The following is a 24490-nucleotide window of genomic DNA, read 5'->3' on the forward strand; positions in this document are numbered from 1 at the left end:
CCAAAAGGGAAACGGCACTGCTGGGGACAGCTGCTCTCTAGGTAAGCCCCTGAAGAAATGGCATTAGCGACAGAGCCAGCAAAACAAATGATATCAGCAGACACAGCGTTCTGTCTCTGCTGTGCAGAACAGCCCAGAGCAAACACCAAGCTGGTGCCTTTGTCTTCAGAGGGTTTTGTTTTCCTCTTTCCTCACCCTTTTCTGCGCACACTGTTGCTAAACAGGAAAGTGCAGCGTGCTTCAGAAAGGAAGCAAAGGTCATTGCTTTCATCAAAGCATAAATGCCAATTGCTCCAATTAGGCAAGAATCAGTGCAGAGAAACAAAGAAAGGAAGAAGAGCAACCACGGCTATCTAAGCCCCACAATTTTGTTACTACACACTAAGAATTTGAGGCTTTACTCCTGATCAGTGTCAATATGCATGTATGTATATATAGGTTTGAAACAAAGAACTGCTGCCCGAGTTTTGCTTCCCCGACGCCCTCCCTCCCAGTCCCTATTCCTTTTGTGTTGTGTCTTTAGATTGCAAGCCTAAGGGCAGGGACTGTCTTATTATTCATGTTCCTAAGCCACTCGGGAAGCCTTTTGGGGCTGACAAGTGGAGTAAAACTTGCAATCAATCAATCAATCAATCAATCAACAAACAAACAAACAAACAAACTGCTGCCAGTCAAACCAGACCAGTCTTTTCCAACCTAGTGCGCTCCAGATGTACTGGGCTACACATCTCATCATCCATGGTTGGGGTGGCCATGCTGGCTGGGAACGATGGGAGCTGTAGTCCAACATATCTGGAGGGGACCAGGGTGGGGAAAACTGCAGCAGACAAGAGAGGGCAAGATGGCCGAATAATTAGTCAGGCACAAAGCATCTTCCAACATTCTTCACTACCAAACGCAGGAACCACCTGTCTCATTTCATGTTTGCCCATGCAAGATCTAAAGGTGCATATTTGTTTCTTTTCACCATTTTCGACACTGGCTGCAAGCACCTCCACTTTATTGCAGGGCTGTTCCCCTCGGACCTGTTTTCTTCTCTTCCTCCACCCTCACTCCTCCATGGCTTCATGTCCGATGGGCTGTGGCAAGCAACCCATGCCATTTTCCCAATGACATCACAAAAGGCAGGAGTTGCCACAGTCCATCAGATTAAAGGGCAGGTGAAGCTGGAGGCGGTGGCAAGGACAGAAAGAAAGAAAGAAAGAAAGAGAGAGAGAGAGAGAGAGAGAGAAAGAAAGAAAGAAAGAACGAAAGAAAGAAAGGCAGGCAGGCAGGCAGGCAGGCAGAGATGCCACCAAGCATCAAGCATCATTAACACAATGTGAACATCTGGCACCTGAGTATCTTTTGAGTAGTCCGTTCAGCTGTGTCAGGTGCATTCATTTTGAGGCAAATATCAGTATTAGAATACAAGAAGGTAGCTGTGTTGGCCATAAGAAAAGCTTCAAAATCCACATACTGTAATAGCAGTTTTAGGGCAACTTAAAGATAACAAAAATGTGCAAGCTTTCGCGATCTCCAGACCTTGGCATCAGGCCCCCCTCCCTCGGGGAGCCCCCTCCTCACCGCCATGGTCACAGCTGCTCTTGCTCCCCACCCTCGTTCTCATCATGGCTGCCCCTCGCTTGCTTGCCAGGCAGAGAACCAGTAAGCAAGTCGGCCGTGGCATCTCCTGTTCCTCCTTCTCATCACCATGGTTACCCAGGCCAGAGTGAGCGGCAGGTGAACGAGCAGACTGCAAAGGGGATGAGGAGGAGCAAGTCCAGGGGGCTCTTGTCAGGGGTGCCTCTGAGCATAGGCAGTGGCAGAGTAGCTCAGATTCCGAAGAGGAACCACAAAACGTGGGGGAGGAACTTTCCTAGACTCTTCCAGACAGGGGGAGACAGACTCCTCAGGTTTCAACAGTCCAGCTGGACGGAGGGGGCGTCTCTTCACACACCCCTGTGAGAGATAGCGAACAGGGGGAGGTGGGGCTTGGACAGCCTGAATTCTTAGATGCCAGGCGCAGGCGCAGAGCCGAGAGAGAGATGGCAGGGCAGAGCTTAGGCGATCTGCCCGATTGGCCTGTCAGGAACAGCTATGCGTAGAGACCTCACGAGATAGAGGGAGATCCCCCCCCCCCAAGTTAGGAAAGCGTGCCCGCCTTTTCTCAAATGGGTAACTTTCAACCTTTGTAGCTGCCCTATGAACTCCCTGAAGGCATTTCCTTTGTAGACTGTGTGTTACTGACAATTTGCATCTGTATGACCCATCGAAGTAAAAGGATTCAAGAGCCCTGGATAGAAGCCCCTTGTCTGTGTTTTGATTGGGCTATTGGAAGTTCAGCGGGGGCAAAAAGGGAAACCTGACAGCTCTTGCCAGGGGGCCCCTGCTGGCATGTGGGCCCTTGACAGGTGCCCGACCAGGCCTACCCTGGACGCTGTCCCAGCTTCCCATGATCTGGTTTTCAGTATTGCTGGTTTCTTATTGCTGCTGTTTCTTAGCTGGTCTGTTGTTAATGCTGTTTGACTGGTATTTTTTAATGATGAGAGTTAGGGGTCTTGTGGTGCCCGTTCCACATGGAGAGTCTAATTAATAAATGTCTAATGAATAAATAAAATGATTTCGGTGGACTTTCTTAATCAGCAAGGCTGAGTTGGAGATGCAGGAAGCAGCTGTATCCCAGGTTGGCTTCTATGTCCATCCAGGACAGCACAGTCAACTCTGACTGGCGACAGGTGCTCTCCAGGTTCTCAGGCAGAAAAGGGTCTTTCCCATCAGCTGCTTCATGATTCGTGTGTGTGTGTGTGTGTGTGTATATATATATATATTTATATGACAAGAGAGTGCACTGGAGATGCCAGGGAATGAACCTGGGACCTCCTGCATGCAGCACAGCATCTGCTTACGGCAGAGCTGTGGCCTTCCCCAACGTGGTGGGCTCCAGATGTCTTGCACTATAATTGTCATCAGACCCAGCCAGCACGGACAATGGTCAGGGATGATGGAACTGTAATGCAAAATATCTGGAGCCCCCCCCCCCACTGTATTACAGCAAGGGTGCAGAACCTCAGGCCTGGGGCCAAATCTGGCTTTCTGAGCTGCTGAGATGGCCATGCCCCCTTCCCGTGGCCCCAACCACTGATCATTTAGTGGTTTTGCAGCTTCTGGGCACTCCCCCTTATTCTAAACGGTTAAAATGCCTTTCCTAAGGCTTTTACTGGCAGTAAGAGCTTTAAGCTCAAATAGGCTGGCATTTTTGGCTCCACCCCTTTTGCCTGTGGCCCCGCCTACCACCAGAGTACAGCCCTCGGGCTGAAAGAGGTTCTGCACCCCAGAGTTGCAGCATGCAGCCTGCTGTGGGAGGTGCACATGCTTGACAAGAGGTTACCTTGCCCTTCCTGAACAGAAATTCACACCAAAAAAGCAGAAGGCCCTGGAAATGACACACTGGGCTGATTACTACCACAACAGGAAGGAGGCAAGCACGAGCGGGGGGATGTCAGGGTGGACACTGAGCCCATAGAATCCCAGAGTAGTTCTGATTCTGAGGAAGAGCAGCCGCTCCTGGGAGAGGAGCGCGCTCATCCTTCTCAGGGCCAACAGCTGACAGAGATTCCTCCCACCGGCATTCCTAGCATAGATAGCAGTCCCGGGAGTGAGAGAGCGCGGGAAGCAGACTTGCTGGACGCGCAACGCCGACGCAGGGAGCGGCGCCAAATGGAGGGCACGGAAAGGAGGCGTAGTGCCCGGTTGGCGCGCAAACAATGGTTGCGCCCAGAGGATCCAAGGGAAAAGGGGAGGGACTCTCCCTAGCCCATAAGTTCAGTATCTGCCAGTGATTCCCTTTCAAACGAGGACCAACTGTTCCAACTTAGGGCATAGGTACTCTGCTGCTCATATCTAGTTGCTAACAGTAGAGTTGTTAAGTTGTAAAAGAGGAATAAAGCTTTGAAAAGAATCCCTTTGTCTGTGTCTAGACTTGGCTACTGGATTAGACTGAGAGAGGCCTCCAAGGAGCCCTTGACAGGGGAGGTGTCTCTGCAATAATAAGCATGGTGGGTGTGAAGATTCAAAATAAATTTTTAAAAGCCTGCAGAATTGCACATGGCTTGCAATGCATCAAGTCAGGCTGGCAGCAGGAGCCGATCTGACCCATCTGCCGGAGAACCAGCTTGGTGCCTCGTGTGAGCTCAGTTACGGCTGCGCCGTCCCATCCAGGAGCAGATTCCATCCAGCAGCCCCCCCCCCGCCCCCCACCCCATATTGCCTTCTTCCTTTGACCTGTTCTATACTATTCAATCTGGCTCAGGGACCATATGTTCCAACCTGCTCGTGAATGCAAAATCCCAGCCGATTTCAAAGCTGACAAATGCCTTAAGCCTTCTTGGATTGGAAGAGATCTACATTTTATTCTTCCTTCTCTCCTCCAAATATTTAAACCAAAGGGTGGACAGACAGACAAATTAAAGGTGCAATCCTATGCATGTATAGACAGAAAAAAGTCCTACAACTCCCCATTGCTGGTTGAGGCTTACTGGGAGTTGTAGGACTTTTTCCAGTCTAAACATGCATAGGATTGCTTCCTAAATCCCTTTCCCAAGCAAGGACGCTCTGAAACGTATTCTCTCTCTCTCTTTCTCCCCTCCCCACCCACACAGTAAAAAAACACTTTAAAAACTAATCTGCATTTTAAAACATTTATATAGGGTCTTTCCACTCTTTCCAAAGTATTCAAATCAGTTTATAGTAATCACATCACTAATAATAAAACTAGATGCTCTTTAAAAACAGAGAAGAAGTCCAGCAAGGAGATGAATAAAACAAACACATTTTAAAAGGCTGGAGGAAACTTTTTAATCTAAAACCTGAAAGCTGACAATGCTGGTGTCAAGCAGATTTTTCTGGGGAGGTCCAACACCAAGATAACTATGCTCCCAATTAACACTGCCCCAGCCTCTGAAGGCAGGGTGGTAGGTTCATACATATCAAGTTCTACTGCAACAACTGCCACACTCAAAATCTGGGCAATTACTGGTCTAATCCCAAGAAGGCTGCCTAGGACCATAAAATATTTTTATAGGATCGAACCAGTGTAGCGGCTACAGTGTACAAGTTTCTGAGTTACACAGCACTCTTCATCAGGCTGGATGCTTACGGAAAGAAAAAAAGGAAAGAAAAATGTGTGGGACTACAGCTCCCATCATCCCCACCAGAAGTCTTCCAAGCCTTGGATGCTCCAAGACTAAAAGACTCAGAGAGTTAGGCCGTAATTTACAGGCACATTGAGTTTGACTGCCAGTCAAAGGATCTCAGGCAGATACAGAAACATAGACATCTGCCTTACTGGTCCATCTGGTCCAGTATTGCCTGCTCTGCCTTGCAGTGACTCACCAAGGCAGAGCTCCATTCCCATCACCTGCTATTTGATACTCTTCAGCTGGTAACACCGGGGATCAAACCAGGGACCTTCAGTGTGCACAACCAGGGTCGGCCATCAAGGCTGAGAAAAGCATCTCCCAGAGAGTTGCTGAGCTGGACGAACTAACAGGCCGATTTGGCGCAAAGCGGCTTCCTGTAATGTTTGCAATAAACTGAATAATGCTACTTAAAGCTACGGCTCATCCTGGGCAACCTTCACTCTGCACTCAGCATGGTCCAGGTGGTGGGGCGGGGCAGGGGGAGAAAGAGCGAAAACACGATGCCAAGAATTATCTCCATCACATAAGCTTCTTAAAAACACATGGATAGTTTTCATGCGATTGCAAACAGCAGGAGGAAGTTTATGAAGCAATCTGTGATGCTCGTGAGCGCAGGCTTCTGCAATCTGGTACACTCCAAATGTGTTGGACTACGATTGCAGAAGTCATAGTCCAAGACATCAGGAGGGCACCAGGTTAGGGATGCTGGTGCTCACGCATGGATCTGACAGGAAGAGACCTGCCCAAACTAGAGGCAGCAAAGAGCCCACCTGTCCTAAATACGCTGCCTTCGTGCTCCTGGCTTCACCACTTTGGCGAACAGGCGAGGGCAGGAAATAGCACGTCGGGTCCCAAGAATGTTACCCGCTTGCCCTTGCAATGAAAACAAGAACGCCTTTACATTGGCTTAGACCAAATCTGACTTGTCCACTGTCCCGTCTTTGACGGCAGCTCAGCCACCATCTCTGGGAAGTCCACAGGCAGGGCAGGAAGCCATCAGACATGCCCTGTGGCTCGCCCCCAGCATATGGTAAGGCATACTGCCTCTGCACACAGAGGTTCCATTTCGCAGTTCAGAGGATATCAATGCCACGTATAAAAATCAGATCACTGGAGTATTGATGACGAGTAAAGAACATAAGTTAGGGTTACAGACGATGACATAGTATGTGTAACTGATTTTAACTCTTCTGTAAATGGGGCTTATGAACTAATTCAGAGATATGGGGAAACATCCAGATGTTTAACATTATGAACATGAGACGCAATGAGCCGTGGTGCTCCCCTCTCCACCTCTGGAGACCACCACAAGGAGGTCAGATGTGTTTCTATTCAATTGTAGATAAACCACGGTTCTGTGTGATGTCTGAACTCTAAACTATGGTCAAGCTCAACTTTGGTTTCTTGAGACGAGACAAGCCAGCTTCATAAACTCTGGTTTGACATTGGTTTGTTTCAACAAACCATAGATAAGAATAGCCACAGTGCATCTGGGTTTGGATGCTGCAACAAACTTCGGAACTCTTTGTTGTGCTCACTGTGTCTCATTCTTGCAATGCCAAACCAGCTTTCCCCAACCTGGTGCACTCCAGATGTGTTGGGACTGCAACTCCATGGCCAAGTACAATGGGCTAGGCATGACGGGAACTTTACATTTTAATACAAAAATGTTTTTTGAATTTGTACGATATAGGAATAGGGTGTTACCTGTAAGACAGTATTGTTAATGTCAATGTTTGGTTTGATTTATAGATCCTGAAGAAGGAAATATTCCAAAACGCGTAGAGCACAATATATTTTGTTTTCTTGAGTACCGGAGCCTGTCTCCCCCTTCTTCATCAGTCTAACCCATGTGGAGGGCTGTGTTAAACCACAGCTGAGTCATTTGGGCCAAAAAAGCAGTTCAATATTAGGCATAAATATAGGTGGAGAGGCACAGAATCTATATAAATATAACTTTATGCAGTTAAAAGGAAAAAGTCTAGAACACTTTGGAAGACTAGGCAAGTTTGAAATGATCAGTTACGGGGGGAAATTAATCTGATGATGAGCGTTTTACCAAAAATAGTCCCCCACCCACAAAAAAAAGTGTAATATATGATCAACAGTTATATGAATGGGGAAAAATAATAATTGACTTTATTTGGAGTGGAAAGAATGCAATAATAGTAAGCTGGGGAGTAAACCAGGGCTAACGGTAGGTTAAGAATTCCAGGCATCAGAAACTATTATGGGGCAAGTGGTTGACAGAGCATAAGTGAACTATGGAATTCACTACCACAGGATGTAGTGATGGCCACCACTTTGGATGGCTTCAAAAAGGGACTGGACAAATTCATGGAGACGGCTCTCAATGGCTACTGGTCCTGATGGCTGTGTGCTACCTCTAGTACCAGAGGCAGTCTGCCCATGTACACCAGTTGCTGGGGAACATAGGTGGGAGGGTGCTGTGCATGCATGTCCTACTTGTGAGTTTCCTGTATTTCTTACCAGCAGATGTAGCAGCAGCAGCAGCAGCAACTAAGGTGAATCTGACAAGTTGAGCATATGCGGTGTGCCCAAACCAGCCACATTCTACGCTGCGAAAGCACCAGTTACAGAGAGACGTAGGATACTGCCTTGTACCGGGTCAGACTATGTCAGCTCAGCACTGCCCATTTCAACCAACAGTAGCAGTCTGGGGTCTCCAGCGCATGACCAAACCGCACACCCCTCCCAAGCATCTGCATGCATTTCTGCACCGAGAGGCAGGTTGTAAGAAGAGCAGCAAGCATCCCACTGCATCAGGAATCATCTCTCATCTCCCACATTTGCAAATCAGCTGTGGGGAAACAGCATCCTCAAATTCGACCATCCCTCTGCCTCCACCAACAAATCATATGAGCCCCTACAACAGGGGTGTGGAACCTTGGTCCCAGGTGCAAATCCAGCCTGCCTGAGGGCCTCAACCCAGCCCTCCGGGATTCCTCTGTCCCCACCCCTTTCCTCCAACCACCAACCTTTTGGTGATCTCCCAGCTTTTGTGCAGTCCCCCCCTCCCCACCTTCCAAAAGGTTGAAATGCCTCTCCTAAGGCTTAGTTATCGGCAGGAAGAGCTGTAAGCTAAAACAGACTGGCATTTTTTTTATCCCCCTGCCTTGCCTTTGGCCCCGCCCACCACCGGAATGCAGCCCCCAAGAGCTTCTCCGAAATGGAATTTGGCCCCCAGGTGGAAAGAGGTTCAACACCCCTGCAAGACAGCCTCACTGCCTCTTGGCTTGCTCCTAACAACCTTTTAGGTCTACCAATACTTTCCAGAGATGCAAGAGATCTACCCAGCCCACAGCTAGTTGAAGCTCCTTGCATGTTACAGAGCCCCAGAGGCAGAAGAGGAGCACAAAGTGGTCATCTAGTCCAGTCCACTGGTGCGAGGATGGGTTGCACCATCAGTTGTCCATAAAACCGTTTATGACACCCACACTACATTGTGCTCCAAGAAGAGATCTGTTTACAGAGCAGAGGTCCAGATGGAAGCCAGACTGCACAGGAAGGGCAGATATGTCTGCACACAAACATACCAGGGTCACTTCAGAACCCAGGGGCAGTGTGCAAGTGCATGTCTGAATTAGTATGTCCAATGATAATCAGATCCCAGGTATGGGTAACACCCATTCTCCCTTTTCTCTTCCTCCCACTTTTTCTCTCTTAAAAGAGCACCGCATGCCCAGGCCACCCAGCACCTATTTTCTGGGTTCTGTAAAGACAAAACAATGTATGATGGCATCAGGTTTCAAGGGCCGCTTGGTCAGGTAGCCCACAAAAGCTTTTATCATCAAAGCCGATGCCACGACCATTCGATTTGTCTTTAAGGTGCCGCCCAAGAAACCTTGGCCATTTTTTCTGCAGCTGACCGACCCGGCGGCCACCACCATGGAATGCTGGACGGCTGAAACGGCTCGTGGCATTCCAAAGCAGCCCTTCCTGGTCCAAGAGATGTTGGGCTGCTACCACGGAGAGCGCCTGGTTGGGGAAGGCTGCTATGAAAGGCTGCCGACTGGAAAGGACCGCAGCTTGGACTGGAAACCCGGTTCCCTGGAACCTGCTTGGCTGTGCCGCTGCCTCCCCCACCACCGTTACAAGAACAGCCTCCTGCAGTTCGGCCCAGTTTAGACTCCCCCCGCCCCCTCCCTCCTGGCCCCACATTCTCCAGTAGCTGGGAATACGAGCGGAGAAATTCTAGCTGCTTCCACCTCCCACCAGCCACAGTCAACAACCCACCTGCAGATTGCTAGTTAGGTAATGAGACAAGCCATCCTTCAAATTATTCCACATAGCAGAGGAGGAGGAGGAGAATGAAGGAGATCAGGCGAGCGGGGGATCCATTCTCCGTCAGTCAAACTCCCTCCTCTCCCCTGCGGGATTTTTCTGCACGTTAAGAGGCACTGAGGATAAGCTTTCTGGCACCACTGGAGGCCTCCAATCTCTTCACCCAAGCCCCAGCTTCTCCATCTTTTAACTGCAACTAGTTGGATATGAGAGCAAGAGATGCAATCCTTTTTTTTCGGGTCAACCCATCCTTGATACTGCTTGGAATGACCTTTCAAAAGGCAGAATCACCTTTTGGCAGAACTGTTTGGAACAAAACGGAGAGCAAACCCGGCCAGGCGGAAGTCTGTGGCCTTTTCAGAACAAAGCAGCAAGAGGGCAGGACAGATGTAGTGGGATCCAGATTAAAAAGGCCGCTGGAGAGGGTTCGAGAGGTACAGGCTGTCCAGAGAGAAAGAAGTGAACAAAAATACACACAGCTTTCTTCCAGGGAGCTCAAGACAGTGGACAGAGACCTTGGATAGCTCCTTTAGAGTTCTGACTGGTTCTGACTGACTTGCAGATTCACCACCCCACTGACATCGGAACCACCAGCCTCCACTGAGCAGCACCATTCCCGCGCCCAACTGTCAACATCACCCAAGGCATCTGCTTGCTAAACAAAAAGCCCATTTACAGAGGCAATACACCTTTGGGGAGGGGAATCCGGGGACAACAGGGAAGGGCTGCTGTGGCTGCTAGTGGATAACCAACACAGGTGAAAACCCTTTCCAGCGTGCCCGGCAAGCAGCCCTTTGTAAGCCAGGGGTGTCTTCAAAACGGCCTCACCTGCTGATCTTACTGACTGAGCAGGTCCGTACCAGGGTAGTTGGTCCCTTAGATGAAAAAAACAGGTCTCTAAAACAGCTTCAAACGCAGAGCTGCTTTTCCCTGACAACCACTTCTGCTGAGTCATTCACTGGGGCCTGGCTGGCTTTCGGTTGCGCTCTCCTCTTTCACTTGTCCCAAACAGGATATTTAATTGAAATGGCAAAATGATATTCCTCCCAGCCAACATCAGGGGTGGGCAACTTGCCCCCCCGATGTTTTGGCCTACAACTCCCATCATTCCTTGCCACTGGCTATACTGGGGAGGGCTGATGGGAGTTGTAGCCAAGACATCTGGAGGACCACGAGTAGCCCAGCCCTGGTCTACATCTTCTAGCTGTCTTCCTGTTAAAGACCACTCTCTCTCACCTTCCCCTGCAATACACTGTTGCAGGGGAGTGCTGGGTGTGGCAAAGGCCTTGCTCCCAGTTGATGCAAGTGACAGGAAGGTCCTGCAACCTGGTTAGTGCCTGAGGTGGATGGTTCATGTGCTCTGCATCATCCCAGAATCCTCCGCAAAGGGTAGGTGGCCTGAGTGGCATGGAGTGCCTTCTACAAGCTTCAGCTGGTGGTCCAGCTATGCCCCTATCTGACAGGGATAACCTGGCTTCAGCATTCTATGCTTTGGTAATCTCCGAGTTAGATTACTGCACTCTCCATGGGGCTGCCCTTGAAGACCGTTCAGAAGCTGCAGAATATGCAAAATGTGGCAACCAGATTAATAACAGGGTCCAGGAGGTTCTGAGCATATAACACCAATTCTGGACCGCTTGCATCGGCTAACTATATGTTTCCAGGACTCATTCAAAGCACTGGTTTTAACCTATAAAGCATTACATGGTTAGGGATGGCAACACCTGACAGAGTGTCTCACCCGACATGAACCTACCCGGACAGTATGATCAACATCTGAGGGAGTGCCTCCTCCGAGGGAGGCTTGGAAGGTGGCAACAAGGGAAGGGGCCTTCTCAGTGGTGGCCCCGATTATGGAACAATCTCATCAGCGAGGCCCACCTGGCGCCAACACCATCATCTTTTGGGCATCAGGTGAAGACTGTCCTCTACCCCCAGGCATTTGACAGCATATGCTGGGGTGGGGCATTTATGTCACTTGTTTTTATCATCAGGTCCAGTATCCTATTGTAACGGTTTTAGCGGTTTAAATTGTTTTAAATCATAGAATCATAGAATAGTAGGGTTGGAAGGGGCCTACAAGGCCATCGAGTCCAACCCTCTGCTCAATGCAGGAATCCAAGTCAGAGCATCCCTGACAGGTGGCTGTCCAGCCTCGTCTTGAAAGGCCTCCAGTGTGGGAGAGCCCACCACCTCCCCAGGTAATTGGTTCCATTGTCGTATTGCTCTTACAGTCAGGAAGTTTTTCCTGACGTTCAGCCAGAATCTGGCTTCCTGTAACTTGAACCCATTCTTCCGTGTCCTGCACTCTGGGATGATCGAGAAGAGATCCTGGCCTTCCTCTCTGTGACAACCTTTCAAGTACGTGAAGAGCGCTATCCTATCTCCCCTCAGTCTTCTCTTCTCAAGGCTAAACATGCCCAGTTCTTTCAGTCTCTCTTCATAGGGCTTTGTTTCAACAAATGTTGTATGTTAAAGGTTTTATACTATGTTTTAATTATCTTGTATGTGTGATTTGCATTTTTGTGAGCCACCCAGAGAGCTTCAGCTATTGGGCAGTACAGACACGAAAACAACAACAACTTGCCTGGTTGCCACAGGTGATCAGTGATTCCATGCAGGTGAGTGAGAGGGCTAGCCAAGGGGCTGGAAGTCTGTATTTCCACATGGTCTGCGGAGGGTGGGGAGACACAGCATGGAAAAGGAGGCTCCTAGCATCAGAGCAGGCTGGTAAAAAATATTAAATCTGCAGGCTAGGAATGTGTGTGGGTTTTTTTACAAGGCTGGACAGAAGTGCTTTGGCAGACAAGCTGGTGCTGAAAAAGTATTCCCTGGAGGTAGAAAGTCTGAAAAACACCTGTTTTAAAATGGAAGAGGACATAAGAAATAGAACATTCCCACAGAAACATTCACTGGACCGGCTACTGCTTCTCCTAGTATACAAAATTTTAAAGGAGGAAAAACTGCTTTAAAGTACGTTAGCGGCAGGCCATTGGGAAGAAGTGGCACACAAAGAAATCAGGGTTATAAACTCCTTCTTATTTTTAGAGAGCTAGTATCACATAATTGGTCAGAGATGTTTACCTAGAGATGTAAAGCCTAGAGAGAGAGGAAAAAACATGCTCACAGAAAAAAATAGGGGGCAGAAAAATTCAGAGAAGAACTGCCCCAATTTTCTAAAAATCGCTGGGTTTTTTCCCCTGAATTTTTCCATTCCCCTCCCCTCATTTTTACTGGATTTTCCCCCAGGCCTTCACATCTCTATGCTTATCCCCTTTGTTCTCTCTTTTACCTAAAGAAGCAGCATCAAACTGCTTCAGTTTTAAGAGATCAAGGGCACAATGTTATGCATGTTTAGACAGAAAGAAGCTCTACAACTCCCAGCATCCCCCATACTAGCTAGGGAATGCTGGGAGTTGTGGGACTTTTTTCCTGTGTAAACATGTATAGGATTCCATCCTAACAGCATAAGCCTATGCATGTAACTCCCACTGTGTTCAATTGGGCTTGCTCCCAGGTAAGTGTGTTTGGGATTGCAGCCTAAGGGTAGGCTTTAATATATTTGTATTAAACTCAGATGTTCTCTGCTAGAACGGAAAGAAGAAGAAGAAGAAGACGCCTTACCAGCTGGATTGTTGTTCCTTAAATTATCTACCCTGGAATCACTTGTAAGCGATCGGAACGACAGCAGCTATCAAAGGCATTCATGAGAACTGCTTCCCTTTTTTATGGGTCTTGTCCTCTTTCGTGCCAGAGCCAGTCTAAAAATGTTTGGGTTAAGTTGAGGATTCAGTTTTCCTCTTGTGTCTTATTGAAGAAAGCACTGCCAGCCACCTAGCTAAGGCATCCCCACTGGTAGCAACAGTTTAGTTTTAAAACTAGATTTCTAGAGAAACATTCTGATCTCTCTACAAGTCCATTTGCCTGCACATCTTTTCCTCCTGAACAGTGTTTCCTGTATGGGGAGGAGCGGTACTGTCAGAAAGTGGAGATGGAGGGGAGGATCATGGCCTGGATGTGAGGATACTGCATTCTGTTGCCTGGAAGGGGCCACCCCACCCCAAAAGAACTGCATAAAGATTAGCACTGCTTCCTTTTGTGTAAAATGCCTCTGTGATAGCAGCAGTCACTACATCCATGCCACCTCAGACCTATTTGCATGCCCAGCAACCAACTCCCCAGGTAATAACAAACAGGCAAACGCTGCCCTGCTTCATAGATCAGGAATCAATATAGGCATACAGAAGTGCTCAGCAACCAGCAGTTCTTATATGATCTAGAAATCCAGCTGACAGCAGAGGACTTTAGAGAGCAGGGGCAAGTTCTACAAGGATTTGGGGCAATCCATTAAAAAAATAATAGACTTTTCCTATTCTGCAAGGACTGAACCATCTCCAGGTAAGACAGGAGATGAGGCTCTCTACCTGGGCGAACGCCAAGAGACACAGATCAAAGCCATCTCGGAAGGTGCCAATGCTCTTTATGGCCTTGTGCCTTCCTGACATTCATTTGACATCTCATGAATAAAAGGGAACAACGAATCTGTCTTCTTTTACATGAAGTGTAAATATCTGAACTTCTGTAGAAAGCATTTATTTCTCTTATTTAACCAATTTATAGACCAGTTGTCTGTAACTAAAAAGACCGCTCAAAGCAGGTTTAAAATAAAGAAATTTAAAATGCAAGATGTCCACACAGTTAAAACATTTAAAAACCGAAAATAAAAAATATCCCAGTTGAAAACATTTCAGATCCACAGACACTGGCAATCCATGGCCCACGGAGGCCTTCTGCTCCAGACACCAATTAAATCCCCTTTACCCTGCACCTGAGGCAAAGACTGTGGCATTGTTTTTAAATTCCTCCTTTTAAAAGACGTCTTCCGTGGCTTCCATGCAGCCCACCGCCTTGAAAAGTACTTATTTACCCAGAATTCATTTTGGCGGGGTTTACAGCAAGTAGCATCACAGGTTTTTAATGAGGGTGGTGCATTAAGTTCTGCCAGTGCAGACAGCGCACAGCTCGGATCAGGTCCTGCCTCTGCCTGTAGACTCCCCCCATCCACCCCCGCAAGAACCCCGCTGAGACTTGCCAGAAAGGATCATTAAGCGTGAAGAGGCAGAAGAGATACTGCAGGACACCCCTCCACCACCTGATCCCTGCTGCGGAGACTCATCTGTCTGTAGTCCCAAGCAGCAAGACAGAGACACTGCCTGGTACAAGCACAGCCCAGATAGCATATGGTTATGTGGGGTTTTTTATTTTTAACCAGCCCTGAAGGATAATGAAACCATTTCCCCTATTTCCGGTATTCAGGCGGCAAGCGTCACCGTTTATGTAGCCAAAATGGCACCACCCACACACACACAACAGGGAGAGATCAGTGGGCCTGAGGGAGCCTCAGAGTTTGCAGAAGTAAAAAAAAATCTGGTTAAAAAAACCCAATGGAGAGAAGCCAACCCCCTCCCCTTGCAATGGACCAGAAAGACTGAGCATGCTCAGTTGCCATGGAAAGCTGGCCATGCAAAAGGTCTTGGGGTGGGGGACAGGAAACCAGAGGGAGGGGGATGAACGGAGTGGCTGCTGGAACCCTGAGCAGAAGCAATCCACACTGCAACACTTCATTGCAGGTTCGACTTCTTATACCTATTGCAACGGGGAAAAGACGGATCAGACAAGCTTTGTCCATCAACTTTAAGAGGCAAAAGAGAAAGAAACAGAAGTTTGTCCGGATGCGCACAAACAGAAGATGTGGCGGTTACCCTGGATCTGAACATTTCAGACAGCCAGTGAGGGCTCACATGACCGAATATTCCCTTGTTGGAAAAAGATCCCTTGCATGCGGAGAACTAGCATGTCAGGAAGGCGGCTAGCCGAGAACTCTCCTTCCCACGAGATGCCCATTTCCCATGATTTTTGGATTACATGCTCCACCGTGGGTGCAGGTGGGAAGATTCCCCACATACAGAAAGCTAGCATATTAGAAACAAGCAGCCAAGCCTAGCCACCTTCCTGACATGCTAGTTTTCTATATGCAGGGATTCTCTATGAGAGAGGCCAGAAATAGGTTTATTCATGTCATTTGTATCCTGCCCCTTCTGTTGCAATGAAACTCCAAGGGCAACTCACAGCATAAAATGACAACAGTGCAATAAATGTCAGCAGTATAATAAAAATACAGTAATAAAAAAATGCAGAAGCAGCCTGAATGAACAGATCCAGACACACCTTTAATTTTAATTTAATTAATCAGCTCATAACCTACCCCCTTGCCAACTGTTTGAGAGAACCAGCCACTGCACGGTAGTTGAAAGAGCCCCCGAAGTGTCCAGTGTGATAGTCCATCCAAAGCCAGGACGGTCTAGGCAGCAACCCTCACTAGGGCTGGGACGAGGACTTGTCTGGGCTGGGCAAATGCCAGGGCCCAGAAACCCATGCGGCCCCCAAGGAGTAAATGGGGCTTTTCCGCAGCATGGGCCAGCCCCTTATGCCTCTCCAAGCTTCCTAGGAAACCCAGTGCAAATGGAGAACCCAGAGATCAGGGCAAGGTGGGTGGGGAGAGGAGGGCGGGTTTGGATTCATAAGGTGGGTTTTCCTGTTTTGTTCTGCAGCAAATTAGGTTAACTGGCACTGGGAAATCTGCACTGGGAAATTTTCAGTTGGCATCACCATTTGTTCTGTTGCCTCAGAGCAGACTTGCCCAACTGGGAGTCCTCCAGATGGACTACAAGTCCCATCATTCCCAGAGAGCGTGGCCATCAGCATCTGGAGGGTACCAGATTCTAGAGAAGGCTGCTTTCCAGAGGAATGGCCCAAGGTGATGCCCTCAGAGGACCAGAAAGGCCTAGCCAAGAAAGAAAGCCGGTACCTGGTACTGCACTGATTCCCAAGGCTCAAGGATGGAAGCTGCCTGGCTTCAGCCTCGTCCCGTCTCCTCTCACCAGGGATCCTGGTTTCGAAAGACATACCACCCTTTGCAGAGAAGCCGCCCAGCCCAGGCGTGACGGCCAGGAATCAGCACAAACGCCCTTTGCCATTGTGGATGGGGGGGGGCGTCGATTTAATCATCTCTCGCGGCGTGTTTTTAACCAGGAATGGATGAAGGATCAGCGGCAACCAAAGGGGAAGGGGTTTAGCCAGCTGCTCGACAGTAACAGCCCCTCTAAGTGTAGGGATTTGCCTGCCGGGGCCTTGCTGAGCGACTGGGCTCCCGGCAGGGTCAAAAAGGGACAAAGTGCAATCGGACTAAGTAAACTGCAGGGTGCGTGCCAAACGAAGACCAACAAAAAGAGACCTGCTGTTATTCCAGTCCCCCAATCCCAACAGAGACAGGCAAAGAACACAGAGGGCCCATTAGGGCTGGCACAGATCTTCGGTTAAGAACCTGAGCTGTTCAAGCCTTGTGCCAAACCCAGACTTTCTAGGTGACCTGAGAAAAGCCACTGCATGCTCAACCTCAACCCGATGCAATCTGCCAGTGCTAGCGGTGATCTACCTCGCAGCAGTGTTGAAAGGGTTACAGAGATTCTGAAGGCCAGTGTGGCGGCAAGGGTTAACCGTTAGGCTGGAAAGCCCAGGCTCCAGTTCACACTCAGCAATACTTACTGGGTGACTTTGCGCCAGTTACGCAAACGCTCACTCTTTCAGCCCGGCCTGCCCCACAGGGTTGTTTATTTCTTTATTTAGTTAAACATTTTTATCCCATTCCTCAGCCAAAAAAGGCTCCTTGAGCAGCTTACAACCCATCAGTAAGCAAGACAGTCCCTACCCACAGGCTGACAATCTGGAAAAGTCACAGTATATAAGGAAAAGGTGATGGGGAGGTAAGAGGAAAACATTAAGCAGACTGTAAGCAGAGCTGGTTCAAAGGCCCTATTTATGCTCTCTTCTCCAGGGAGGAGAGTCCAACTGGAGCAGACCTGGATGTTCCCTTTGCCTGCTCCTGTCTCCCTCGCCCCGTCTTCTTTGTAACAAGACCGTTAATATCAGTTAGCCCACTTTTGGGGGTGGGGTTAATGGCCCTGCTGAGTGGGAATTACGGGAGTTGGAGTCCAACCCATCTGGCAGCCCCCTGGCTGGGGAAAACTAACCTAAACAATCAAGAGTTATTATCTACTGAGTGAATGAATCCAGGGACACTGGATGAACGAATAAGAGCGGTGCAAGGGCAGACTGGCTCCCTGTTTCCAATGAGGCTTGTGCAGGAGAACTTCCTAGGGGATTGCACTCCAAGTCCCTATCCCTTGGGATGGGGTGGGGTGGGGGAACCCACAACCAATAAATATTGTATTATCCACTGGCAGAGAGAGAGAGAGATTATGACAAGGTTTCATCAAGAGAGCAATGCTCCAACGTTTGACAAAATGCAACAAGTCATTGCAATGGAGATGTCTACAGTTGGACTTGGGAAAGAATACAGGAAATTATACAGCTTTTTCCATATTGCACAGAGAGTTTTGCAGTCTGAAAAAATATATACATAATACAGAGGGCGACACAAGGCTAGTTAAACCTTGTTCATTGACCAGCAAGCACTTTCCATGCAGCCTTGAAGACAAGTTCAAATTTTTTACAAGCCCACAATTTTAAATTTCTATTTTACCAGCCAGGCTGGTAAAATATGCACGCAGCACCTTCAAAAGTAACTGAAACAGCATGTCCAGGGAACAGATGCATCCGGAGGGCTCAGCTTCAGGCCTGCGGGCCAATCTGGCCCTCCTGGGGCGCCAAGCTGGCCCCCTGGGGTTCCCATATAGGGCCACGTCCCATCCCTCAGACCCACCCCCTTTCCCCCAGCCAGCAATGGCTTGGTGGCCTCCCAGCTTTTGCGCAGTTTCCCCCCCATTCTAAAAGGTTGAAATGCCTCTGCTAAGGCTGTGCTACTGGCAGGAAGAGCTGAAAGCTAGAATAGGCTGGTGTGTTGATGTTCTTTGGCCCCACCCTTTTTGCCTTAGGCCCCGCCCACCACTGAGATGTGGCCCCCAAGAGTTTCTCTGGAATGGAATTTGGCCCTTGGGCTGAATGAGGTTCAACACTACTGTCCTAAGAGAAGCTGCGGAACTGCGTTATGTTAATCAGTTTGAATCTGATTTGCTCTGCAAGGCTGTTTGTGCTTCTTCCCATGCCCTTCCCTCGGGAGGTGCATTACAGCCCCAACATATTTTGGAAGCAGCTGCAAGGATTAAGTCCTGCAGCTAAACGATTTGGTCTCCAAGATTAGATGCAGTGGGGGTGTTAACTGATACAGCCGCATCAAGACATAGCACAAAAACCGCCCACCCTACATCACCCTTCCCCTCCAGCTGACAGTCATGTATTACTGCCCAACAGATGACGCTCCCTGGGCAGTTTACAAAGATTAAAAACAATTAAGAATACATTATACATAATACAAGAAACAACATGTACATACAAATATATAGAGAGAACACACAGACACACACATACATCTAAATGTTTTTAGGGTGCAATCCTATGGCCACTAGTCAGTGGCTGGACGGCCATAGGATATGTCGGTTCCCTAAGAACTGACCTCCACCCCCTCCCACACCCCCTCATAGGCAGTGCAGAGCGGCCCCGCACTCGGAAGAGGAGCACGGAGCAGCAAAAACTCCTGGGGGTGCGTCAGGGCAGGGAAGACGGAAATGCTGGTACAACACATCCTACATGTTGCCCGGCTGCTGCTTCTCACACTCAGAGGTCCCATGGCTAGAGAGCTGAAATCGGCTGTCCAGCTGTAAATGCAGGGCAGCTGAAGCGTGGAGGGGACGATCCCCTCCACACTTCTCCTGCCGTGCACTGGATAGGTGACCACCTCTGAGTTTGGTGGCAGCTGCCTATCCCGATAGGATTGCGCCCTTAAATAACCAACAATAAGAAAAACCCAGGATATGATTAAAACCTGGGATACAGGGTTATTCCAGATTTTAAACCATAACTGGGATACAAACCAAAATATAATGGCAAAAAAAAGAAGTGAAAGTGGTATGAACTTTGTATCTGTGAACTTCAAAATATAACAGGAAAAAAAGAAGCAAAAGAAGAACCGCTATTAATTGCATATCTATGAACATCCCCGCCACCCCTGACTATGCACGGAACATTTGTAAATATTCTAACTGGCGAAGGAGAAGGGTAGATCACACAGCATTGCTGGCCAGCTCAGTGCATCAGCTATGAAAGAAGCAGAATGTCACTTTGGGTGAGGAAAAACCTGCAAAGACAGTCTAAAGCAGGAATTTCCAAAATGGGCTCTGCTGGCTGGGGATGATGGGAGCTGTATTCCAAAACATCTGGAGGGCACCAGCTTGGGGACAGCTGATTTAAAGCATTTTTACAGCATTTTAACCTCACTCTTCAGCCAAAAGGGCTCCGAGATCAGCTTTCAACTCCATCTCTCCTCTGCCAGCCCACTTGCTCGCCTGCATGCACTTTCGGGTTGCCTATGGTGACCAGGCAGGAGCTTAGATACAAGGCTGGTGAAAAGGATTCTTTGGAAGCAGAGAGAACTTTGGCCACACTAGACAACATGGGTGAAGTGCGTGATCATGTTTGCATTATCATCATCATTATTATTATTTTTTAAGTTCCAGTCAGAGGGACACCCGGTCTGGATTAAGACTGCAGTACAGGAGGAGAGGGTGAACCCTTTCCCTACTGGGCTGTTTTCTCCAACAAAAAACACAGCTCCCCAAAGCTGTTATTTCCTGTGTTTGTAGGGGAAGAGCTGCTATGGGTGCAAATAGCATCCATAGGGCAAATAGCAATGGGGGGATTTTCATCAGGAAAATCGGGGGAGGGGCGTTAAACACCCCTTCTACGTTGTGGTCCCAATCCTGAATGGAGGCCCACCACAGCTGCTTCATTAAAAAAAAATTAAAAGGTATGCAAAAGCAATCACAAATTTAATGGATCTTCTCATTTGGCACACTTTGCAGAGAAAGGACAGCCCGTGTGTGCGCGTGCGCTGCACGCCCGTGTGTGTTTCTGCTGCTGGGAAAGGCACGCAGAGAGAGGAGGGAGGGGACTAAAATGTTTGGATGTTAAATGTTATTGCCCCTCTTGTGCCTTTTAAGATGCACAGATGCCCCCGAGCAGAAAGGCAGCAGCGGGAGCTTTTTCTGGCACTGACTCCAAGGGACCAGAAAAGCTTCCTGCTCTACGTTTCCGTTGCAGGCTGCTGGTTCAGGGGATGGGCGCAACTAAACCGAGGCAGCAGGGGTTTGGCGACCCTCCAGGACTCATTGTTCACCGGCCAACCAAGTCTGGGGTTGCAACAGAATCTCAGATAAATGAGGAAGGCTTCAGAGCAATGGTGAAGCCGGTCACAAAGCCAAAAGCTCTGCTTGCAAAAGCTGACCTGGAAACCTCAGATCTCACCCAGCAGAACCCCATTTTCTGCATGTTGACATGAAAAAACAATCCCCCCCCCCCCCGGCTGGGCTTTGCAAGCCGCTACTCCAAAGCGTCTGGAACGGCTTTTGGAGGCTGCCACCGCTTGTCAGCTCTCGGCGTGACCAGGATGCGAGCATCTCACCGCGCAAGACAAGAGGGGGCCGCGCGTTGCCTTACTCGCAGGCAGCCTGTTCTAGACACACGCACAGACTGCGTCACGCTCCGAAGGTCTCCCGAGCCTCTCCCGCTACTCTGATCTCTCCTGCGTTCGCATCCCCACCGGCTGCAGACACCCATTGCTGCGTGAGCAGCCCGCAGCCGCGCAGCCAACAGGGAGCTAGTTCGACACGGCACTCCGAGCAAGTTAAGTAACACACTGCGGGGGGGGGGGGGGGGAGAGAGAGACAGAAACTGTGCCTGATCCGCAAGACTGCGGAGAGGCGGGCAGCGGCTGTCCCAGAGAGGCTGCGAGGTCTCTGGTAGGGTGTCAACGGGGTGGGGGGGGGAATGTAGCTGTTTGGCGGCCCCACACCCCAGCCTCTGCACAGCCCTGTGTGTGCGCCCCCCTTCTATTCGGGCCCCGGCGTGGCTCTGCCTTTTGCTGAAGCAGTGGCGAGGTCCGCCCTTCATGGGGCGGGGGGCGTTCTCTGGAGGAAGGGTGTGAAACCTTGCTGGGGGGTCACAGTGGACCCCCTCTTCTCACGCGGCGTCTCGGCTGCGCTTGGTCACAACGCTGAGCAGGGGCTCACCCAAGGGAACCCTCTCCCCCGCAGCTGGCTACCTGCTCAGAACTCCATCTCCTCCTTGGAGGCTTTTCACTCCATGGGAGAAAAGGGGGGTGCGTGTGTTGGGGGGGTCAGCTCTCTTTGGTGGGCCCTGGCGATCGCGGCGGGACATGCCTTTGTGGCGCTCAACCGCGGCAGCTGGGCATTTCGTTTGCAATTCCGAGAACGAGCAGCTCGGCCCTGGTCACTCCTTTATTGACTCCCAGCGGCCTTCTCCAACCCGGTGTCCGCCAGATGTTCCGGACTACAACTCCCAGCATGCCTGACCATGGACCCTGCTGGCTGGATCTGGTGGGATTTGTTGTCCAAAACACCTGGCGGGCCCCAGGCTGGGGAAAGCTGCGCTGGGGGCTGCGGAAAGGGCGGGATTACCCGGGAGAGGGGGTCTCTACGGGAGGGGGCTTTCCCGAGCAGGCGATCTTCCCCTATAGCCGCCTTCCAAATGGACTACAGCTCCCAGCATCCCCAACGGGCTATCCTGGCTGGGGCTGATGGGAGTTGGAGTCCCAAACCTGGGGAAGGCCCTATTTGGTGTGGGTGGGGGGAGTCGGCAAACGGGATTTCTTGGGTCTCCCCGAAGCTGAGCAGCTGCAAAACGGCGAGGCTGAAACCGTCCAACGGCCCGCCACGCGCAGCAAACAGGACTAAGCAGCCAGTCCCTAGTGAGGTGAGAGAAGATGGATAGATAAGGAAAGCGACGGACGGACGGGCGCCCTCCCTTACCGTACATGGCTCAGCTGCACAGTCCGCCCGGGCAGCTCCGGCGCGCTCGCTCTGCCGCTGCGGCGGCCCGGAGCGGGCGGAGCCACCGGCTGGGGTGAATGAAGCGGGAGGGCGGGGCGCGCGGCGGCAGCCAGCTCTGCTTCTGCGCATGGGCGGAGGAGGGGGCGGCCCCAGCCAAGAGGGGGCCCTTCTTCTCTAGACACGCCCCTCAGAGGGGAGCGGGGCGGGGCTTCAGAGGGGGAGGGCGGTGAGGATCGAGGGCAGCCTTCCCCCACCTGGACTTCAACTCCCATCATCCACAGCCATGGAGGCTAACACATCCGCAGGGCACCAGGTTTGGGGGGTGGGGAGGCTGGTGTTGTGCAGGGGTGGGGAGGCTGGTGCCTTCCAGATGTTTTGGACCACAACTCCCAGAATCCCTGACCATTGTCCATGCTGGCTAGGGCTGATGGGAGTTGTAGTCCAAAACATTTGGAGAGCACCGGGTTGCCCACCCCTGATTTAAGTACAAGCTGGGTTCCGAAGAGGCAGAGGAACTAGAGATCAAATCGCCAACATTCGCTGGATCATGGAGAAAGCAAGAGACTTCCAGAAAAACGTCTATTTCTGCTTCATTGACTACGCTAAAGCCTTTGCTTGTGTGGATCACAACAAACTCTGGCAAATTCTGAAAGAGATGGGGGTACCAGACCACCTTACCTGTCTCCTGAGAAACCTGTACGAGGGTCAAGAAGCAACAGTAAGAACCAGACATGGAACAACCGATTGGTTCCAAATTGGGAAAGGAGTACGGCAAGGCTGCATATTGTCGCCCTGCTTATTTAACTTATATGCAGAGTACATGATGAGAAACGCCGGGTTGGATGAATCACAGGTCGGAATTAAGATTGCTGGGAGAATTATCAACAACCTCCGATATGCAGACGATACCACCCTAATGGCAGAAAGCGAAGAGGATGTAAAGAGCCTCTTGTTGAGGGTGAAAGAGGAGAGTGCAAACGCTGGTTTGAAACTCAACATTAACAAAACTAAGATCATGGCATCTGGCCCCATCACTTCCTGGCATAGAGAAGGGGAAGAAATGGAAGCAGTGACAGATTTTACTTTCTTGGGCTCCAAGATCACCGCAGACGGTGACTGTAGCCATGAAATTAAAAGACGCTTGCTCCTTGGGAGGAAAGCTATGGCAAACCTAGACAGCATAGTAAGAAGCAGAGACATCACCTTGCCGACAAAGGTCCGTCTAATCAAAGCTATGATTTTCCCAGCAGCAACGTATGGCTGTGAGAGCTGGACTATAAGGAAGGCTGAGCGCCGAAGAATTGATGCTTTCGAACTGTGGTGCTGGAGAAGACTCTTACAAGTGCCCTGGACCGCAAGGAGGTCAAATCAGTCCATTCTAAAGGAAATCAACCCTGAGTGCTCATTGGAAGGACAGATACTGAAGCTCAAATATTTTGGCCACCAAATGCGAAGAGAAAACTCCCTGGAAAAGACCCTGATGCTGGGAAAGACAGAAGGCAAAAGGAGAAGGGGACGGCAGAGGATGAGATGGCTGGATAGCATCACCAATGCAATGAATATGGACTTGAGCACGCTCTGGGAGAGAGCGCAGGACAGGAAGGCCTGGCGTGCTATGGTCCATGGGGTCACGAAGAGTCGGACATGACTTAACGACTGAACAACAACAAGAAGTGATTAGGGTGTCTGACAATTTATTTATTTATTACATTTATATCCCGCCTTTTTTCCTCCAAGGAACTCAAGGTGGCGTACATAATTCTCCTCCTCCATTTTATCCTCACAACAACAACCCTGTGAGGTAGGTTGGGCTGAGAGTATGTGACTGGCCCAAAGTCACCCAGTGAGCTTCCATGGCCGAATGGGGACTAGAACCCGGATCTCCTGACTCCCAGTCCAGCACTCTAGCCACTACACCATGGTGGCTCAGGAAGACTTGGGTTCAAATCCCCAAACCTAGGAGGGATGGGACCAATCGTCCAACTCAAATTGAGCCGGACATCCTAGAGAGTGAAGTCAAGTGGGCCTTAGGAAGCATTAGTAACAACAAAGCTAGCGGAGATGACAGTATTCCAGCCGAGC

At 49.8% G+C, this 24490-nt stretch overlaps 1 protein-coding gene across 3 annotated transcripts in view; it reads right to left on the bottom strand.

Moving 5' to 3' along the window:
• EFR3B (EFR3 homolog B) overlaps window positions 1-22469 on the bottom strand; it is a 100487-nt gene extending 78018 nt beyond the window's left edge. For 2 of the 3 annotated variants that reach the window (XM_084829530.1, XM_084829529.1), the window contains exon 1: window positions 22388-22469. In XM_084829530.1, the coding sequence (XP_084685656.1) occupies window positions 22388-22394 (7 nt within the window). In that variant the 5' untranslated portion in view covers window positions 22395-22469. Of the gene's footprint in view, window positions 1-14577; window positions 14749-22387 lie in introns of those variants that run through there. The other variant, XM_084829528.1, reaches the window with a different exon arrangement.
• Window positions 22470-24490: the final 2021 nt, after the last annotated feature.

This window comes from Heloderma suspectum, chromosome 1 (assembly GCF_057233095.1).
Source record: "Heloderma suspectum isolate Gila_16-S chromosome 1, 16-S_ref, whole genome shotgun sequence".
In the NCBI taxonomy this organism is placed as follows: domain Eukaryota; kingdom Metazoa; phylum Chordata; class Lepidosauria; order Squamata; family Helodermatidae; genus Heloderma; species Heloderma suspectum.